Genomic DNA, 22,150 nt, shown 5'->3' on the forward strand with positions numbered 1-22,150 from the left:
ATATATACAGTATATATTCCACCTCTGTAATATTCTTGCGAATATTTTTTTATATCTATAATTGAGTGATTTGTGTATATTATTATGTATTAGATTTGTAAACTTTGTACCATATTGTGTTATTTAAAAAGTTTAGTCGGTTACTGTTACTGAAAAATCTGGGAGATGAAAGGATTTCTTTCAGTTGTAGTTCTGCATTTGGCCATTGGGGCAAATATTCCATCCACAGCATCAGCTCTAATACAGTTTCTAATAGTAAACGATGACGCAGCCTCTGGATTTTGACCCACTGCGGCACTCCTTTGCCAGTGTTACACTTTACTTTAACACTAGTTACAACAGTATTGACACTTGATATGCACCTGTCATCATTTCCTTTTTTTTCATTTTTTTTCCTACGCTTTCTGCTGCTGTTGTGCAACACAAATCTCCGATACTTCATTCCTTTTCTGCATCAGCTGCTGTTTGGCAGTTTTCCCTTTCTCCTTCATCCTGTCGCATGTGACGGCACGTGTTGGATACATAAACCCAGAGTCCAGGGCCAGGTTTTGGGTTTTCCTTTCAGTCATCACTGCTGCTCCTCCTCCTCCTCTTCATCCTCCCTCCATTCAGGCTCCAACTTGGAGAAAACATGTCAGTTTTTGGCTCTGTGGCTGTTCTCAGCATGCACGTGTGAAGAGAACGGATGTGTTGTGATGTGGGCGGAGCTTGTGTGTGTGTTTTTGTGTGTGTGTGTTTGTTGCTTCCCATCGTGCTCAGGTCCAGGAGCAGCGAGGCCACCGAGGACGCTCTGATTTCACGAGTTTTACTGCGAGCACGTGCAACAAACCTCAGTGACCCAAACACACTGCTGCTGTGATCAGTGTGTGCATTGACAGATGTCCCACTGACAGACGCTCGTCACAGTAGTTTGTCCAATTCTGTGTTTGTGAAACATCCCCGGCTGATATACATTCCTGTCGTTCCTGTCAGTACAACCCTCAGAGATCCTCCCACACAGGTTCCACATCCAGATGCTGCTCTGTGAGCCAAACAACAAAACGTCTGCTATCAACATCATTTAGGTGATGATGGTGAAACATGAGGCTACAATTATACAGAAATTAAGTACAATAAACACTCTTTATACCACAAGAGGTAACTCTTCTCAACAAGCTGTCAACATGTGCAGCCCTTACATATATGATTAAATTACTCAATGAACTGGAAGGGGCTTCAAGGTCAAGGGCCCCTGGGCCTTATCATACTCAAAACCACAACTAAAGGACACAAAATAACAACAAAGTGTAACAACATCTACACAATTAAAAAGCCGCAAGGAGAAACAAAACAACAAGAAAGACAAAAAACAATAAAGAGAACTGAAAGAAATCCAAAAAAGTCAAAACAACCACCAACAGCCACAAAACAGAGATTAAAAATGATCAAAAAGAGTCTAAAAGACCACAAAGCAGAGAAAACAAAAGGATACGATGTAACAAAAATGCAAAATGATACAACAAACTAACCACAGAGCCACAAATCAACACTAACAAAAAAAGTCAAAAAATAGCTAAAAAAAATAGATAAAACTGCTAAAAATTGAAACAAGAAAACAACAAAAAGACACAAAAGAACTGAAGAAAGAAACAACATGAAAAAACAAATTGTGCACAACCAGAGAAATGTCTCTTACACTAATATGATTTTCTAACTTTTACATTAAAAAAAAGTCTTGGCACAGATAAACACGGGTGTTACAAACAAAGAACAGACACTAAATGGATGATTTCACTGTTGACACAGTTTCTGACGTGTTTGTGGTTCTTTGTGATCACAGCCTGCTGCTAACCTCCTGCTCTGAAGTGTCCAACAGCCAAACCCTGGAAAACAACAAAATGAGGAAAGGGAGGGGTGAGGAAGGAGGAGGAGGTGTGCATGATGAAAAAAGCAGAGAGGGGGTAAAAGAGAGGGAGAGAAAAAAAAATCATGTTTGAGGTCCAGAGAGAAAAGGGAGGGGTGCAGGCTGCCGAGAGAGGAGGGCATGTACAGTAACAGAGGGCCGTATGTGGGGCTTGGAGATGCCTTCCAGGCCACGCCCACCTGCAGAAGCTATAGATGTTGCCATTTCAGTGGTCCCCCTCTTCACAGCGAGGACGTCCAACAGCTGAACAAGTCCTAAGTCCGACTGACCAACTGCAGGGAGAGGCACTTAGTGAAGTTGTCCAGCACCTGGTCGCTCCTCATCCTTTAAATCTGCGCCCCATCTTCATCTCCAGGCTAATCCCAGAGGCTGCATCCTCGCCTTCATCCTCGTCTCCAGCAAGCTGAAGCTTTGAGAGGTCATGCCGGGCATCGCTCCCCTCCTCCGAGTCCTCCTGCTGCTGCTCGAGGGCACGACTCTCCTCAGCGGCATCCCTGCACAGAGGATCAGAGGCAAGTGCACAAAACGGCATGCAAAAAAACCCAAGTTGCATAGCGTAATGGGAAGTCAACGGGGTAGCACGGGCATGAAAGAGAGCAGAAATAAGTAAAGTAACAGAGCTGTAATAATAAAAATGCAAAAACTAAAAGAGTAAATGGCTCATTTCATGCATGAATGAAACAGATTGGCATAAAGTTGTGAAACAAAAGATGGTGACATGCTTACAAGTAGTACTAAGCAATAGGAGGTTTGAAATAAATGAGGAAAATGTACAGAAATAAATGCTAAAAGAATGGAAGTAAGTGGGTGAAATGTCTACAGAAAAGAAACAAATAGTTGTGAAACAAAGTGGCATCAACTTGATGACAATGTAATACAGCAAATGTAGAATAATGTTTGCAGCAACAAAAATGTGTCCGTGGGTCTGTCAAACAGGATGGATGTAATAATTAATATGTGAACACGTGTGCATAGGATGTCAAAGTCGTGAGGTGTGAGAAGAAAAAAAGTCAGGTTTAAGTCACGAAAATGTGGAAAAGTGCAAAGATGAAAGTAAATGGATGTAGGAGATTTAGGCAGGAAGCAATGCAGGTACACAAGAGTGAAAATAAATGGTTAAATTATAAAGTAGGAGTAGGGATGAAAAATCTGTCCACAGAAGACGCATGAACATAAGAGAAAAAGAGAAAGCATTAAAGTTATGAGGACAACGCTAGAAGTGCTAAAGTCAGCATGATGATTGGGTGCAGGCAGGCAAATATCTCAAACGTGTCCAAATTAGTTCAATGTGATGAGTTTATTGAATCTTTTGACACATGAGGAAACCCTGAGGAAACTGAATGTTTAAGAGCTGAACAGCGTTTTCATGCTGCTACTTGTCCCAAGTTTTAGCAGAATTAGCAGATTTCCCTGGTTGGAGCGCCTGCTTATCCTTCAGTGTTCCTGCACATAAAAAAAGACTCATTTGTGAATAGATTTGAGTTTTTGTCTTGCTTAATCTGCCATGTGTGCCGTTAATGACCTGTGCAGCTCTTCGCCTGCAGGTGCTTGCCTGATTCTGTCATCAGTGCGTTCTCTCCTTTCTGCTGACTCGGCTTCTTTGGCTGCAATAATGGTCTGCAGCTGCGGAGAAGTGACAGAATACTCTTTCAGAACACTTTATAATACATGCATTTTGGCCTTTTCCTGATTGCCTTTTGGCTGAGTGTTGAGGTGGATTTTGGTTCGGTGTCTTTGTCAGCTCCTGCAGCCAGGCTTTGCTGCAGGTTGTGCCTGCCCCGGCCCGATGGGAGGAGGGGCTAATTCATGAAATAACCTGTCATTTTTTTCTGCCTCATTGAGCTTTTTATGTTATGTAAGATGATAAAATCCCCCTCATTCAGAGAGACACGGTGGGCTGACGTGACAGCTCAGAGAAGATTACCTCACCGGGTGAGAGACAGCCAAGAGCAACATAGAGGGACAGAGAGAGTGAGTGATGTGTTTGGAGGAGCTCCGTGTTTTTTTTTTCCAGTTTGTTTTATCTTTTTTTGCATATATTTTCCGCAGTTCTTTCTTTATAGGGAAGTTTATTGGTGGCAAAAGTACAGAGTGAGCAAAAATGTAATTAATGTGGTGAAGAATAAGAATCACACAGGGACACGTGTGTAAATGTGGAACAAGTTTCGTGCTTTGATTTTGTTTGTTTCAGCTGGCTTTGTTTCAGATTCGGGGGATCCTTGACAACAGTTTCATCAGGCCACGCCCACATACAGCTGTTAGATTCAGTTTTTATACCGAAGCTCTTAAAGGGAAAAGTTAACTAGCCAAACAGGTTATTACGGGGCTCTCAGTGTTTGTAAAACAAAGACCAGTTGCAGGGGTTTTGTCATTGTTAAACTTCCATACAACTCCTGTTTTAGTTTTCTGGGCAGCTGCTTCAAAAAACAGCTGTTTCCCATTATTTTCGTTGAATACATCTAGGTACAAATAGAATTCGAGGGTTATAATTTTGCACGTGTAACTGTTTCTTCACATTTTTCCCTGTGCAAACTCAGAGTGGATGTAAAGCTTGTCCTATCAAAGAAATGCCATGAAATATTGCAAAAAGATTTCTCTTTTGACTTATTGTGTAAAACGATAAGGTGTCACTAACAATAATTTTTTTCTCTATTCTTCATTTTTATTAAATACCTCTCTAATTTGTTTGGTTTCTCTTTTAACTGTTTCTCCCCTTAAAAGCAGCCAAACTGAGTTTTTTTTTTTTTAACATAATGTTGCAGTTGACCTGAAGGGGCCCCCCTTTTTCGCCTTTTTTTTGGGTCATTTATATATAAAAAAAAAAACAACCCAAGGTTAGTCCCCACTTAAATGCTAAAACATGCAATATCTTTTGAGGCACCAGCAGTTAGTCAGTCCCCACAGACTCCCCATTAAAATGTCCAGCTTTACTCGAGAAGCCAACATGTTTGGAGTCGGATACACAAACAGATTTAATTATTACAAATGTAACTTCAGTTGCAGGTGACCTGCAGGGGGCACTAAGTAACATTTTTGTACTTTCATTGATTAGTTGATGAATTTTAATTGTATGAGTGGGTGGGTTTTTGATGCTGTTTCGTAGCTTACCTTTAGGGTGCCGTGACACATCTCATGATAACTAACATTTTATGTTCAGTAAATTAAATCCAGTTACACAAAAACCATCTGGAGGTGTGGCCAAAAGGGGGTGCAGGATCAATGTGCAGTCTTTTTCTCATGGAGTTTTTCAAATAAATAACTTTGAAGATTATTTCAGGATCAGTTTCAGGCTTAAAGTTGAGTTTCAGCATGTTTTAGTTCTTTGTGTATTTTCTTTTGGGGGGATTTCCCACCTGAAAGATGATAACAACCCTCACTGAAGCCAGCAGCAGGAGCAGACGCTTGGAGGTCTAGAGATACCGGGGCCTGTGCTGTATCACAGACGACTGTTTGAGTTCCACCACACTGTTTTACCGTTGCTGCTAATGAGCTGGCTTGCTCTGTTGTCTGGTGGCATTTCTTCCCTTAAAAGGAGCTGCTGCACACTGAGTGTGTGCAGAAACAGACTCCAGACTGCACGCAGGTGATTTCTTTTGCTAACTGGAAAATGTTATGTGTGTCTCTCTGGTCGTCCGACTACGACCAGTACCTTCTAATACTGCATCTTGTGTGGTGGTTTATTGTTCATGTTTTGTTGCAGTACTCAGTGACTCATGTATCACTTTTTGGTACAACATTATCTTTCAGTTCATTTTGATGTTTTGCTGTACTTCTAATGTAATTCTTAGTGGTAGTTATTTTGGAACCTTTCTGGGTTATGAGCAGTTTATAGCTGCTCTTTGTGCATAGTAATACTTTATGTGTTCTTTGTGGATCAGATGCCGTTTTATAGTACTTTGGATTGTTTTTTTCCCACAGTACTTTGATGTAACAGTTTGGTTTCTTGTAGTATTTTAGCCTTTGCTAGGACTTTGTGCTCCTTTTTGGTACTTTATTTTGAGCAGTTTTGTGGTACTTTCCGATTCATAGCAGTGTAAGTTTAGAGTAGCTTTATATTTACTTTGATGCACTTGGTTCATTACTGTTTGTTTGTGCTACCTGGTGACATAGTTAATGTATAGTTCTTTATACTACATGGCAGTACTTGTTCTTTGGTTTTCATATTTTGCACACTTGGGTGATTTTTCTGTACTTTTACCTCCTTGTGATACCCTTTTCTTGTAGTAAGATGAAGTAAAAGACCTGTTTTAGTACTCTTGTTGGTAATTGTTGAGTTCTTATGGTTGTTTTTTGTGCTTCTGGGCATTTGGCTCTGTGCTGTAAGAATTTATAGAAAATGTTATGTTTTTTGACTGTCTTTTGTAATGTTGCAGGTATTTAATGTAGCACATGTGATGATGTTAGTTGATGAGAACACTGATAGCTTTTTGAGCTATTACTGTTTGTGGGTTTATTTTAAGATTTTTTATAGTACTTTTGGTTACTTGCTGGAGTACTTTTTCTTCCATTTGATGCTGGTTTCGTGGGTACTTGTGGTATTTTGTTGTACTTAATGTCTCTTCATTAGGGTCCATTTGTTCCTAAGGAAAAATGAGAGTCATTACAGAGATATAAGAGTTTGACACACCGAGAAAACTGCTGCAGCTGGGATATGTTGTCCATGCTTTTGGGAGGGGGAACCCTCGTCTATATTAAGCACTGTTTTTTGTTTGTTTTTTTTCCGTGGGGGTGGGGGGGCTGATGTCTGTCATGATGTTGAGGTTTATCCCTCCGCCTTCGACAGGCCAAACAGCGGTGCCAAGAATGAGCTACATGATTCCACACGTCCAGCATGTTGGCCTCTCTGCAGGCTTTTCTCATACTGATCTGCATGAACAAACAGCCCAAAGAAAACCTAGACAAGATGATGGACTGGATGTACTTGAACACAATGACATGCTTGGAAAAATCCAAACCTTAAAAAAAATAAAAAGAAAAAAGAAAACACTTGTCTAGTGATTGGGCACATGCCGTTCCTTGCAGGAGGCTTTAATGCCTAATTAGACCTGATTGTTCCACTGAGCTTCTGCACAGAGAGTTAATCAGCTAAAACAACAGTTCAGAAACAGAAAAATGCTCCTCTGCTGGAATTTATCACTTCAAACTGCTCAATTGGGCTCCACATTAACCTGTAGTCACTTCTATGAAAGGATGTGTCTTCCAGCAGCAGCTGATTTAACCTTCCTCTATTTAAGGCTGAATAACCGCTCACATAAACATCACAGAGCCTCAGTTGATGGCTTCAGCTGATAGAGATACTTGGATCATAAAAGGTAGGAGCACAATTTACAGATCACAGTGTTTTTTGAAAGGTTTGAGGCAATAAATCTTCGTTAAAGACCTACAAAGTCAAAAATTGTCAACATTCCAGCATTCAATATCATCTACATGGGCTTTGCAACACCATTACAATTCAGTTTCAGTTCAGTTTTATCTACAGTATATGGCACTAAACAACAGTTGCCGCAGGGTGCTTTATATCAAGAAGGTAAGGTGAAGACTGTACATAACACAAAGAAAAGACTGAAACTCCAACAATCCGATCACCTGCCTATGGGAAAGTGCTTTGGCCACAGTGGGAAGGAAAAACTCCCTTTTAACAGAAATAAACCTGCAGCAGAACCACACAAAGCAAGGGGCAGCACCTAAATTGGTGCACATTAAGTTGCTGCAGCAATCTTAAAAAAAACTGGACATTTTTAAATACAGTGTTTTTACAAACAAATTTGTTTGTAATATTACAAATTTGCAGCGTTACATGAGCATTGTATTTGGATCATAAATGTACCGGTATATAAAAAATCCTTACAATTTCCTGAGATACTGCATTGTGGTGACAGCTAGACAAGATCTACCTGATAAGATAGATTATCAGAAGCTAGAGAATAATAACAACTGTGTAGTGAAGTTCTGTGTTCAGAGTAGAAACATTTTAAAGACAGAGGAATTTTTGGGATTACATGTGGGAAACCTTACAAAAATCCAGCTAACAGGTTCGTTATGCTGGGACTGGTTTGCAGTTCGTCAGAAGCCAGTCTGAATGTTACCATAGCTCGGAAAGCCACATGAAGGCACGGAGAGGAACATGAAGCGTCACATGTGTGATTGCCTCGTCATTGAGTTTTCATGGTGTGGATTCAAGAGAAAACCAAATGCAGATGAGCTCTTAACAGCTTCATCATGTTCAAGCAAGTCGGTCCTCTTTAAATGGTGGGAAAGTGTTGGAAAAACAAGCAACCCTGGCTGATGTGGAAAACTTAAAGAGGCTGCAAGTCCTGCTGATTCAGCCATTTTAGGTTTAGGACTTTCCAGGTCAAAGTTTGAGTTCTTCTGGTGTATTCACATGAAATAACCTGGTTTTGGGTACAGTTGGACATTCTCAGCCTGTATCACTTCGCGGGTAGTTGAAGTGTCTGCTGAACTCTCAGTTTACAGTGTTTCATTGATGTACTGTTACTGTGACGCTAAAGGAAAACTGAAAACAGACTGATTCCCAGGCAGCTTCTGAATGTCTTTTCTCCAGTTTCTGAGTGGATTATCAGAGATAATGATGCACAGGAAATGGAAGTCAAATCTGTTTCATGTCTGTGAGTTCTGACTCTGAGGAGGCTAAGTTTGATGCTGGCTTGGTTTAAAGCAGCTTATTCACAGAGTAATTTGGACCTCCTCGTGCTTTCCTGTGTTTGGACACTGTCAGAGCTCTGGGGCCTGGAAAATAAAAAGTTTATAGAGAAAACCCTGCAGGACTGAAACATTTTGTCCTTGTTAAAATTTTAAGTGTGGACCATGATGATGCACTTGAACCCTGCAGACAGAGGTCAGGAGAATCTGCCACTGGACACCAAACATGCTCATTAACTGCTTGAGCAGAGGCTCTGAGGGAAATCGTAAAAGCCCATGAAAAACAAAGATATACAGACAGTGGATTGTAGATGAGATATCCATCTCAGCGTGAAATGTAATCAAAGCATGACTTCCCCTACAGAACAGACTGTATCTTCAGACTGGAATGTTCAGTCCAGTCAGAAACTTCCATGTTACTGGACTATAAACTGGACAGAGCTTAGAACAGAGCCAGTATTCATCCAGTTGAGGTGGTTCGGCCATCTAATCCAAATGCCTTCTGGACACCAGCCCAGGTTTTCTGGGCATGGAATGCCAAGCTCTGAGGAGACCATAACGTACACCAATATCATGAAACCAGTTGTATATCCCATGGATCTCTCTCAGGATCCCACAGGAGGAATTGGAAAACCTGAGGAAAGGATTGTCTTGAATATAACTTTGGGTAAGAAGAAGAAAATTGACAGACATAATTCTTGTCTCTTTGAAATAAATTTCTGGCAGCTTCATTTTGTAATAAAAGTGTTGGAAAACTCTAAAAACTCTTTCCATCATCAGGAATTTAATATAGCATTTATTCCAAAAATGACGTCCCCAAACATATAAAACAGAATCTCAATAACCTGTCAAGGGAAATGTGGTTTCTCTCCAACAAACAACAAACAAAGCAAACAAAACCAAGAAACATTTTAAAATTGTCTCGTTTGAAGACATCGTGCAACACTGGCCCTCTGTGTTGCAGGATTCTATATAGGATCTCTTTTGTCATTGGTCCTCCAAGAGAAAATAGCATTATTTTAGAGACCTAAAAAATCCACACTGTGCTGATTGATTATTGTGCTGTTCATGTAATTGACACGTTAATTCTGAGAACTGGTTTGTGTCCTTTATGGATGTTTTATGAACTTGGTCTAGATTCTTGCTTAGGTCCAGGCACTAACAACTGCATGATTTAGGTTTTTGTTTGATGGAGCTTTAAATCAATAAAACTTTCACCATGGTTTGTTTTTACTGCCTTTGATTTCTAAAACCATAACCTTTACTCCTTTTTTTCCAGTTGCAGTGAGATTATCTTGGTTTGTCCAAGCATTTCACTACATATCGTACTGTGTATGACTGTGTACGTGACAAATAAAATTTGAATTTGAATTTGTTTTAGGAAAAGGTCCTGCTTTGTGTTAAAATAAGTCCCTTGAGAATGTAAAACCACATGTCAGGAAAAAACTTTTGTCATCTGCAACAAGTTTCTCCTTTGTTTTCATCCTGTGACAGTGGCTACACCAGCAAAGAACATGTGGCCACAGTCTCATGGTTTCTATTTCAGACACCATGGAAAAAGACGCTAAAGGGGTACCCGCTGGATCACAGTGTGACACTGAGTGGGCTAGACTAAGCTTCAGTGATTAGCTTCGAGTGCAAATACCCTCTTTAATCATGTTACAATAACTTTAAATAACTCCTGCAGTAAGTAATAGGCCACACTTTTAACTGTTGATTTTTCCCCATTTCTTTCTAAGTTAATTTCTATAAAAGTAAAGTCTTATAGGCCCGTGTAGAAATGTTCTCTCCAGACCAGTTTTAGAGTTTTGGGCATCTTATTAGAAAATCCTTATTTGACTGACTTGAAGATTCGATAACATGCCATGTTTCAATCACTTTTTGAATTAAAAATGTAAGTATCTTGTCTTTGTGTTCATAAAGACTATTTAATTAATTTGTACTTAGAGTGAAATGTGGTTGAACTCTGAATTCTTACTTGATATCCAAGATGATTGACTGTAAAAGCTCAGAGCGACACTGGAGCTGGTGTAGAGTTTGAGTCCCTGTCTGTCCTCACTTTGGTCTTTGATTTTTCTGTAAAGCTAAAACAAATGGTTCCTCTCTAACTGTTTGTGCTAATTTTGCAAAGTGTTCAACTGTAATTATCATCAGATTGATCTGATACTACCTGTTTGGGTTTGACAGAGCTCAGTGGCACACTGGCAGGAGAAGGAAAAAAAAAAAGAAAAACTGAAATGGCAACATGACTATTGGAAAATGAAATGTTATTCCAATTAACATAGTTTTTTATTATGTATATAAAATGTTTTTGATACATTTCAATTTCTTGAAACTTATTTTATAGTGCATTTTTTAGATGCAAATTATGGGTGACTGCAGCAACCTGTTAGTGACCAAAGTAATCAAAAAGAGATTTTTGGTGGAGCAAAATGGTAAATGGCCTGCATTTGTATAGCACTTTTCTTAGTCTCTAAGGACCCCAAAGCACTTTACACTACATTCAGTTATTCACCCATATTCACACACTGGTGATGGGAAGCTACATTGTAGCCACAGCTGTCCTGGTGCACACTGACAGAGGCGAGGCTGCCGGACACTGGCGCCACCGGGCCCTCTGACCACCACCTGTAGGCAAACATGGGGTTAGTATCTTGCCCAAGGATATTTGGCACACAGCTGGGAGGTAGCCTGGGATTGAACCACCAACCTTCTGATTAGTGGTTGACCTGCTCTGCCACCTGAGCTACAGCCACCCTTTTTATGACTGATTTCAACTTGAGACAGCCAGCAACCACTCATTATCAGTCGTTTTTACCTATCAACCAGATGTTGCCAGTGGGTCTTCAACCCATATTCATGCCTTAGTAAATCAGAGCTTGGTCTTGAAACATTTAAATCTGGTCTTGGTACCAATTTTTTGAGTCAAAAACCAAAATGTCTTTGAAATGTATCACACAGTTCTGACTTTGTAAATTTTTATTACATGAACTTTGATTATGTTATGATTTTTTCTCACCTTGAGTATTTGTTGTTGAATTCCTGATATTCCCTAATAGTCTTGCTTCTTCTCTTCCTTAGTGCGTCGACAGAACATGAAGGTTCGAATCAACGCCACTGGTGACACCATTGTGATGAAGTTTGTGCGTCCAAGTCCAGATGTGAAGTTAGAGGGTTATATTCTGGGTTACGGCAGCAGCATGTTCTCCAAACAGTTCATCCAGCTGCCTGAAAACGGACAGCCCTACGAGACCGAGATGGGTAAGACTCACAAATATTTCTTCATCTACAGTATGTGTATATTTATAATGTTTTTCTTTTCCAATTTACTTTTCCATTTGTTTTAATCAGTATCAAGTTGTTGATGAAGATGGTCTTTGCAAATAAAAGGCAGCAGATCTTTATGAATTTCCTTAAAAGTTTATTAGAAAAAAATAGTACACTTGGGCAAAATGAAACCTTCCACTCCCTTTTCCGAATATTTTCCCTTTATACAATTCTCAGAAGCTGAATGTATTAGTGTCTGTCTTTAAAACATTAAACAGGTTCATGAGGAGATGATTAAATCTGTGCCAAACCACGACTTTGTGTTGTTTTGATTCTGGAACTTTTGTTTCTGCATCGGTGTGACCACCAAACCTCCATGTCTAAAGCTTTACACTCGTGGGAAAGTGAGAGTTTCTGTAGGAATACTTTCGGGAAAAGAAGAATGTAAGAAGCTTTGAGAAGCAGCAGAGTCTCACAGTGACAGCAGCAGGTGGCTCTGATCCGTTTTCTGAAGCGCAGCCAAGAATTTTTATCCCATCACACCAAGAAAGCTCTAAAAGTTGCGATGGTATGATGCATCTAATCGGCCACAGTGAGAGGGTTAACAGAAAACCGGCTGAAAGTCATCCTTCAACACCAGTTTTCATGCAGGATGAGTTTGTTTGCACTCCTGCAGACTTGGGACTAAATGACTGCAGCAGCTTTTGGAATTTAGACCAGAATTATGAGGACTTTTCTCCTCATGCAGGAAAGCCCATTTATCATCTAATGACAAATATTGGCTCTGCATTATGCTCACAAAAAAGCACCAGATTTGGCTGAAGTTTGTTTATGGTCTTGGATACATTTGCTTTAGTGAGAGATGTGGAAGTGAAAAAAACATAAATCCTGGGTCAAAACTGCTTATCGTGTTGGCATTATGAAACATTAAAATATGACTAAATTTGGCTGAGGTTTTGTGGTGATCCTTTGTGTGAAAACCCAAAATTTGCTCAGTATTGCTGTGTATGTTGGCAGAATTAGAAGTCAAGAGGCTACAACATTTCGGTTGATGGACAGGTGCCAAAACGCTCAACTTTTCTTGCCTTTTGGATGTTTTTATCCAGGTTCTCTTAGCCTTGAGAGCTTAATTTCTTGGTGATGAGAGTGTAGCAAATTTAGCTTTGTACTTTCTTTTAAATCAACTAAATTGGGCTGTTCATGAATGACATTACTGATTTTGGATGCAGTTGCAGTTCTTATCAGCTTTGAGCTTTTTTTCATCCTGCTGGAAGTAGTTTCATACTATGTTTAAAATTACACAGATGTTGGCTGAGGTTTAGTGGTGCTATTTTAAATACTTTATTCACTGCGTCCCTACTTTTCTGATTAATGTACAGTAATAGTGACTTTGCTCCAGTCTCTCTGTGTGGGTCACTAAGATACTAATTCAATGATGAAGAGGCGGCTGAAGGTTGGTAGACAGGCCCTCATTTACTCGTGTGATGATAAATTTTTGTCTTTTTTTTTCTTCAAATCTTATGGTAGAAATAGCCAAATTGTGCCAGAGTGTCTGGCACTGGTTTTCTGGATAGATTTCTGGTAAAAATAAATGTGGTAGTTTTTCCTCAGATGATTGATGGAACTTCCTTAAAAGTTGGCATCAGTTTTGGTGGAGACTTCAACGAAAAGAGCCCAAACTTTTAAAGACATTTTTTTCATCAACTGCTTGATTGGCTTTGATGAAAACATCCGAACTCTGGCATAATATTTTGCTCGTGTTATAAATTGGTACAACATTAGTAGTTTGCTGAGAAACATCAGCTTTACTCCAGTCTCTCTGTGTATCGCATTAAAGATACTTAAGTCAGATATGGAAGTGAAGTTCCAAATTTTGATTAAGTTATGGTCTGTTTTTTTAGTCTTTTGGATGCTGTATGTTTTCTGACTCTCTTTGAGCAACTGTGACCACATAATTTCCTCTGAGACTAATAAGCTAATCTGATTCTGATGATTCTGATTAAAAATTGCCAGAATTTGCATGGTCTAGCTTTGATTTTCTTGGTATATTTCTGATGACATAAAATATATTTTGCCATTGATGATTAATTAATATGACTTAAAATTTGGCTTAGGTTCGGTGAACAAAAAGCTTTTCTCATCAATTGTGAGCTTCATTTCTTTACTTAGTAGCTTCCCATATGGAAAAGAAATAGAAAGAAATTATAAAAGACTTGCATCAGATGTGGCCTACTTCATATAGTGAATCATATAAGGCTTATATGATTTACTCATGAATGTGGCCACTTTCATATATTGTTTTAGTAAGTATCCAAAACATACAAGTTTCATTTATATAATTTTTCTAAGGATCTTATATCTGTTTTCACTCTTGTATGCTTTTCATATAAGTTTCACACAAGACAGATACAAACTTTATAAGATTTATTTATATCTTTTCCATATGGGTTTGTACCTTGTTCAAACTGTGCAATATCTGGCTGAGGTTTGGTGGACAGCTCACCACACATCCAAACATCTTCAGATTATTTGATTTGAATAATTCAGATCTAAGTGTTTCTTCCTTTCTTGGCATTATGAGACATGCTGAGTTCATGTGCTGCTGGGAAAATCAGGTATCCCATTCTTCCATGTCATGTTTACTTTCCTCACTGTGGAAAAATTAAATCCAGCAGACAGATGATAAACACATATAAACAGTTAGATACAGGAGGATCTTGGAGCTCCTCTGGGAGAATTTTAATTTAATCTCCTTCTTCATTTTCACCACTCATCTCTCATCACTGCCACTTCTGCCTCAAGGTCATGTCATGTCAGTTTGACGATCTGGGCGGGACTGTGGTATCAGAACTGCTCTTAAACATTTCCTGCGGTGTTTACCTTCCTGTTTAAAAACCCTCAATGGAGGATCATCCATCAGCAGTTCCAGGAGGACTGCAACCGCAGTGTTGACTCTTTAAATCCGATGCTGCTGGTGGTTTCGGGGTTTTGGTTTTTTTAGCCACATGAGACACAAACATGGCTTCATGACGACTCAGGGATACTTCACCATTTCCTCTGCAGGCAAACTGTTGCTGTTTCAATTTAAACTTTACTGCACGAGAGTGGAGAAACAGTAGCACTGTATGGTGTTAAAAACATCTGAATTTTGGCTAAAGCTTGGAGGATGGTTTGGTAAATACAGACAAATCCTTAATCTGTTTAAGGCATGTGATTGATGGGGTCATTTGGGGGGTGGGACATGTTTACACCTGTAGAGATGAATACAGTCTCCTCTCAAACCAACAAAGACACTGGCTTGTTTTTGGAAAAAAAATCAGCTTGAGGACATTTTCTTACTGGAAAGTTAAACATCACTCAGTCCAGAGAACTGTCAGAAAATGCTGTAATTTTAAATGAAGTCATGTGTCGGAGGAGATTGTGATAAAGAAGCATTTCATCAGTTTGTTAGATGCTACAGAACATCGTGATAAAGGAAGAAATTACCATATTGATCGCACAGATGGCTGAAATATTAATCAAATATGAGGAGCTGAGTTATTGATCACAAAAATCAGGCAATATTTGCAGAGTAAATGTGTTCAGTTTGACAGTGAGGCGTTCCTCCCCCATAACTGGTCATAAATAAAAAAGCTGAATGGTGTCCAGGCTAAAGGCAGGAAGAAACAGCAGCTGCTTTAACAGTCATTCATCATTTAAAAAGGTCTCCAGAGAGGTTTAATAAGTGAGGGTGGAACTTTTACTTTCACACTGATGACTGAGTGAAACTCAGAGAGCTCAGTCATCAGGAGGAGTTCAAAGGTCACTAAGAAAGGAACAATGATTTTCAGTGTAGGCTTACAAATGATTTTGACCTGTAATTTTTATTCTTTAAAACCACTTCATAGCTGTTTTACAAAACTTTGTTGTTATTTTATAAGACTTTCAGGTGCGTTCACCTAGTTGTTTTGCAGTTTTGTAGCTATTTTTACATCATAACTTTTTTATCATAACTTTTGTAATACTTTACTTTTTTTTTTTTACACCTCTTTAAAACTCTTTGTAGATTTTGTGATTTTATATTTTGTAGTGTTTTATGATACATATAGTGCCGTAGTTATGTGTGCTGAATATAATATCAGTGAGTTCTCAGTGATTCCCAGACATTTACAAAGGTTTCTTTATTTTTACGGGGATCTAGGCCAATGTTCCTGTATGTAAGCCACACTTTGCACTGTTAAATTGACTAAAGAAAGTCAGACTAAGAGATGAGTTTGTGCTGGAAAAGGAAACCGTGCATGTGGGTGAGAACAGAAAAAATGACAGATAAACACAAAAAGGTTGAGGCTGAACTCTGGAGTTAAAGACGCAAAGAACAAAAGCAGAAAACATTTGACTTGGATGGAAATCAGATTATTATGAAAGAAGATGTGAGTGTTTTCACATGTGGATGTTTAAACTGCCATCCTTGTATTTCAGCAAAGAAACTCTCTCCTTATCTATAATCATTCACATCTGTCCATGTGTGGGAGGAAGGTGGGGGAGGGAGGGGGCAACAATACCCGCCATGACATAATCACCATAACAGAGTGCAGAATTCCTCACATGTTTCAGCCTCTATGAACTCCCACATGAGATGTTCATGTTTCTGTAGGGAAGGTTGCAACATACTTGCCATGGTAGTTGCAGCAGTACAGGTTGTAACTGTACCACTATTTGAAAAAAAAAAATGGTACTGTCTGCAACTGTGTGTTGTGGTTTTATCCAACTTTGTTGTTGTTGCCTTTTATTCTTCTTTGTCTGCATCATTCTGTTGGGTGTACATCACAAAGCCTGACCTCATTTGACATGTTTTTTCAGATGCAGAACCAAAGTACCTGGTGGCCGTCCAACCAATCCCAGCTAACGATGTGAAGAAACACTGCACAGGTATGCTGGCAGCTACATGTGGGCTTCAAACTGATAAACAGGCCAACACATAGTCTCACTCTGTACTCACTTGTCCCAACAGGTAAAGTGAACCTGGAGAAGCCGCTTCACCTGGTGATTGGTTCTATTAGCCCAACCGCTGTGCTACTGTCCTGGGGAAACTATCTGAAGACACCCTATGAAGGGAACATCATGAACGAATGTCTGGAAGACGGGTGATTAACTTCACTTGTTGTCCCAATGCTGATTGCATGTTTTGTCTAAGCTGTACACTGAGCTCTGTCTCTAAAGCTTTGAGCTTTCAGGGATATTTTAAGGAACAGTTCATAGTCTGGTAAAATATTGCAAATTAATTTTTGGGGTTTACCTTTATGATGAGTAACTTCACATATGTCACAGATTCATCATAAAACCAGTTTTGGTTTAGTGAACATGAAAGCTTTTTACCTCCTCTCATGTATTTTATGTTTTATGGACAACCAGAAAGCCCTGTTCCAAAGCTCGACGTTACTCAGAGACAAATCACCTTCAACCAATCAAGATGATGAATTACAACCCTGAAATCTCCACTGCTGTTGAGCTTGAACTGTCCCAGTGTGTTGAGTGATATTACACCGACTGAGACTCACCAATGCTCTTTTCCATCACCCCTTGATCTCTGCTGCCTCTAATAATACATATTTTTCCTTCCCTGTCAAACAAGTTGGAGGAGCCATTGGAAAGCCTGACCTAGGCGTCCTCTGCCACTCTGGGCGTCTTATTAAAACCTAATGTCAGCTCCATCTGTGGAGGGTTTGGCTGCTGCCTCAGATTTTTGGATCCCTGCTCTGAAAAACAGAACTTGAAGGAGTGAAAGTGGAGATTGGCTTTGTGGTCGCCAGAATTAACAACACCTAATGGACGAAGTTGTTTCCACACTGAGGTCACGGTGGATACAGGCAGCCAGAGAGAAACCGCACGGCATGAAGACGCTGGTACTGGATTGTGTATGTCATCCATATGTCGTACCACTGGGACACTTCGATGCTTTCTGAAACCTTCAGCCTTGTGATCAGGGAAACTTTGACAAGATGCAGCCGAACACATCTTGCACAGTCTACGAAGCAGACCTGCAACCACAGTCATCAGTGATTTAGTTTTGTTTACTTCTGCATAACCCAGTTTTTCTACCTATGAATCTCAGACATTATGGCTCCTTATATAGTTTCAAATCCCTTTAATATCAACTAGACACAATGCTAGTGTATTTAAAGTGGGTCAAAGTCTATTAAATGTAAAAGCTGCACTTTGAAAGCACATTCTTTTTGTTCTGCAGCTCTAAATGGGCTCTTTAAGCATCTCTCTGATTTTAGTTTTGAAAGTTCAAAGCATTATTTCACTTAACAGCAATGTATAAAAACAGTTGGTCAGATATTAGTACAATTTCAAACTGCTTAAGTAAGATAGTGGCCATAGTTTTGGATTACATAGGAACTTTATATCAGTGTCACACAAGTTCCTGTTAATACCTGCCTCTTTAACAAAGAGCAGCCAAAGCAAAGACTTACAGGGGAGTTTGTTCCATTATTTGGGACACCATCTGGCAGTCTGTCCTCAGTCTGTAACTGTAAGCATTTTGTTATTTTAATAGCTAATTTTAAAAAAAAAGGTAAAATAAATAAAAAACTCTTTTTGTGATTCCCTAAACTGTGGTAAGTGCTGGTTAGCCAAAGATTTATTTATGTACAGCACACTTTCAATGGATACAAATACACACCAGTTGTAATTTGTAGACAAACATGTACATTTTTTACACAGCTGTATCTGTAGGTAATTTTTATTCCTATCCTTGATAAAAATCTTTACCATAATGGTATTATGGCATGAATTTTTTTCAAATACTTGGCTTGCTATTTGTGTTTTTCACAATATAAACCTAAAATATGAGGAGCTTGAGTCACTCCTCCAGAAATGTGTGATACTGTCAGTCTAATTAACCCATTTCTTTGTATTTTTTGGAATTAGTATTAGGCAGCTGGTTGCTAACATGTTTAGATCAGCTGCTTTACCTGTTTCCTCTGGGTAAATTACAAAGATAACCTTTGTGTTTTATAAAAGTTAATGAATGTAAGCATGGCCAAATCGATTTATTGCTGAAACACAACCAAGCTATTGAGAATTAAAAAAAAAACAAAAAACCCAAAAAACCCATTACATATAAGCATATGAAGATAAAATACAATGGACCAAAAATAGAACTCTGAGGAGCTCCAAGGGCAGTTTTCAGACAATCTAACCACCTTGCTGTTGGTAAAGGCATTTTTCCTTTTTCTCCATCAGATTCTACACTATCCGCTACAGAGAGAGAAACAGGAATTGGATCTACCAGACATGCCCAACAAGCGACACAGTCATTGATAACCTGAAACCCAACACGCCTTATGAGTTTGGCATCCGCTCCAACAAGGATGACCGCAGTGGCACATGGAGCAAACCGGTCATCCACAACACCAGCATGGGCAGTAAGGAGTTACTTACGTACTTGTCACCACTGGAATCATAAAGGCTCAAGCTAAAGAAAACATCAAGCCTTGATTTTGATGTTAAGAAAAAGTTTACAATCTCTTCCAAGAAAAGTTTTTATTATCATTTTTTTTGCAAAGCAATGGCTAATCGATCTTTAATAATAATAATGATTAATTTTACTGCTTTTTCTCTGCACTTTTTTCACAGATAAAAATAGACAGAAATCATACAAGCCACGTAACAGTCCTCCAGTCAAGCTGGGGGTAAGTAACCTGCTGTACTGTAACAAAGTAAATGCTACTACATCTGCGATGTAAATGTGATGACCTTTAAAATTTTTAAATCATGGCTACATGTAGAATAGACTGCTTCAAACTTTATATTTACTTAAATACCTCAAAATGTACTTGAAAAATATTTAATGAAGTAAATAATAACATGAACAAACTATGCTGCGCTTACTTTATGTGACATTAATAACATTTTTTACTGTTTGCTTTTGTATAATTATGGCTATTTATTATGGTTAAATTCTAAAACATCAAAAAATGTGCCATATTTTTAATTTGTGTATTTGTTTTTGGTCAGTAAGCTTACTTCATATTTAATGTAAAGTATTATGGCAATGAATATGCAAAAAAGGTTTTCTTAAATTAATAAAACTTGAAGAAAGAAAATAGGAAGATATACAAAAATATTGTAAATAAAATTAAAGGTGAAGATAATAAGTCTTCATTAAAGGAAAATTACCTCTGGGTTTCCACAGAATTTAAAGGTTGAGGTCACATTTTTCAAAGCAGTGCATCACGAGCTTAGGAGTCCTTGTGTTTATGTATATTTGATTTAAACATGTCTAAAGTTGACATTCTTTGTTCTTTTTTTTTTTTTCTTTTACAAACAGACGCCCCTCTTTGCTCCTCGTTATGGTAAGATTTATGATTTTGTCTTTAATTAATATATAGTCTGTTCAGTCATTATCTCTTCCTGGCATGATTTGTGGAATCTGTTTGACTTCAGTTTAGGTATGTACAGTCAGTAATGTGTTCTCATAGGCCACCACAACAAAACAGGTTCAGGCTGGTTCGAAACACTCACACTTTGCAGTAGGAAAAAAACAACAACTTCCAATTATCCTGAAGTTCAAGCCAAAAGCTTTATGCACCAAATATAATAGCTGCTTATCTTTCTGAAAACATCAGTCTTGTATTGTGCACTTAGACATCTGTCTGCTGAACTGCTCATGCTTAACCATTTCATTGTTTTTCTTTTAACATCTTTGTTGACTTGTTTGCAGCCCTCCACAACGGAACGGGCCCTCGAACACCTACTTTGTTCAAAAACCCAGGGTTCCCTGGAGCTCCACGGACGTACTTTGGTGATTACCGCTCTTTCTTTCTTTTCTCCCTGTCTGCATACTTTTACTTTTCTTCCTCTCTGGGCAACAGAGAAGTTTCTCACACAGCACAAAAGCTTCCTTAAAGGGTTCCACTGATGGAAAACAGGCACCAAAATGCAGTTTCAATCCTCACATTGCAGATGTGAGAAAGTGAGAAAGCAAATAATAGTAATACCAACATTCTTTAAATGTTAGAAAAGTAAGAAATTCACAGCACTAAAGGATGTTGAAGATTTGTTTATAAAAAGCCTCATCAGTCTAACCCAATGGCTGCTTTTCCCAAACTAGGTTTCACAAAGAATTGATTGTCTCTCCAACCCTATCCTCTTTAATTTTGACATTTTTCCTCTTATAAACCCACCGTGTTATTTCCAACAGCACCTCCCGAGAGCCAGCAGGAAACTATCCCTGTGCCTGGCTCTTCTGAGCCCAAATTTCCTCACGTGTCCCCGGGTAACGAAACAGACGCTCTTTTATTCTTTAATCATCAGCTTCACTCATTTGCAGTCCATCTTTACCTGCTTCGCCTGAGCCTGTGGTGCACCTGGGAGGGATGGAGGTGGGGTGTGCAGCTATTGAGATTGGCTGCATGTTAGCATGTCTTAAGCCCAGTTAGAAAGTCAAAACAAGGCGAGGAAATGATGTCCCTGGAGATCAGTAAGTTCCCCTTGGCCTGCCCATTCCAAAAGTAGCTGCAGCTCATTTTTTCAAACCACACTGCTGAAATGTATATGACAGCCATCATGCTTCAGCATTCATCATCAATTTTCTTTTCTCCTTTCAGCTGCTTTCTTTGATCAATGATATTTCTCTTTCTTAGACTTTTCAATTAATACCTGATATTTTTTACCTCTGAAAGGTACAAGGGCTCAACACTACAGCATTATCATTAAATATGTAGATTATATTCAAACCATCAGCTATTTAAAGTAAACCAGTTTTAGTCAGAACTCCTCCATTCCTCTGTCATCCTTCTTGTCTGTCTGTCCAGCTGTCCCCATCCTACTTGTTGCAAGTCACCGCTCTCTTCAGTCAGTCTGCATGTCAGGAGTGCATGTCAGCCAGTTCAGACGCAGACGTGGTTGGAATTTCCCATCCAGGAAAGCCAACACAAGTCGTTCTGCAAAATCCTCCCAAAGTACAATGTCTTCAAACTTTTCTGTATTTCTCTGAGGTACGAGATTATAGGGAACAAAATCAAATTCTTTAGGCATCTGTTTGAAAATAAACAAATCTTGTGGAATCTAGGGCTGGGTATCTGGTATGAAACCAGAGATTTCTAATTGGTTTTAACAGAAATATTAGATCTTGATCTACAACAGGAAAATGCTGGCTAAATACAATGGTGTGAAAAAGTATTTGCTCCTTTCCTGATCTTCTGTTTTTTTTGTATGTTTGTCACACGTCAATGTTTCAGATCATCCCAAAAGAACTCAATATTAGACACAGATAGCACAAGTAAACACAAAAAACAGTTTCTGAATGAAGGTGTTTATTATTAAGGGGGGCGG

General features: G+C 38.9%; 1 protein-coding gene across 1 annotated transcript in view; it reads left to right on the plus strand.

Moving 5' to 3' along the window:
• Positions 1-2,043: 2,043 nt before the first annotated feature.
• The window catches only part of LOC102214560 (target of Nesh-SH3-like), a 36,328-nt gene continuing 16,221 nt past the window's right edge, over positions 2,044-22,150 (plus strand). The window contains exons 1-9 of the mRNA XM_005748544.1: positions 2,044-2,415; positions 11,645-11,824; positions 16,670-16,738; positions 16,821-16,953; positions 19,058-19,239; positions 19,451-19,506; positions 20,145-20,169; positions 20,538-20,712; positions 20,983-21,092. Of these exons, the coding sequence (XP_005748601.1) occupies positions 2,325-2,415; positions 11,645-11,824; positions 16,670-16,738; positions 16,821-16,953; positions 19,058-19,239; positions 19,451-19,506; positions 20,145-20,169; positions 20,538-20,712; positions 20,983-21,092 (1,021 nt within the window). The 5' untranslated portion in view covers positions 2,044-2,324. The remainder of the gene's footprint in view (positions 2,416-11,644; positions 11,825-16,669; positions 16,739-16,820; positions 16,954-19,057; positions 19,240-19,450; positions 19,507-20,144; positions 20,170-20,537; positions 20,713-20,982; positions 21,093-22,150) is intronic.

Source organism: Pundamilia nyererei, unplaced genomic scaffold (assembly GCF_000239375.1).
Source record: "Pundamilia nyererei isolate P.nyererei 1_Seehausen unplaced genomic scaffold, PunNye1.0 scaffold00224, whole genome shotgun sequence".
In the NCBI taxonomy this organism is placed as follows: domain Eukaryota; kingdom Metazoa; phylum Chordata; class Actinopteri; order Cichliformes; family Cichlidae; genus Pundamilia; species Pundamilia nyererei.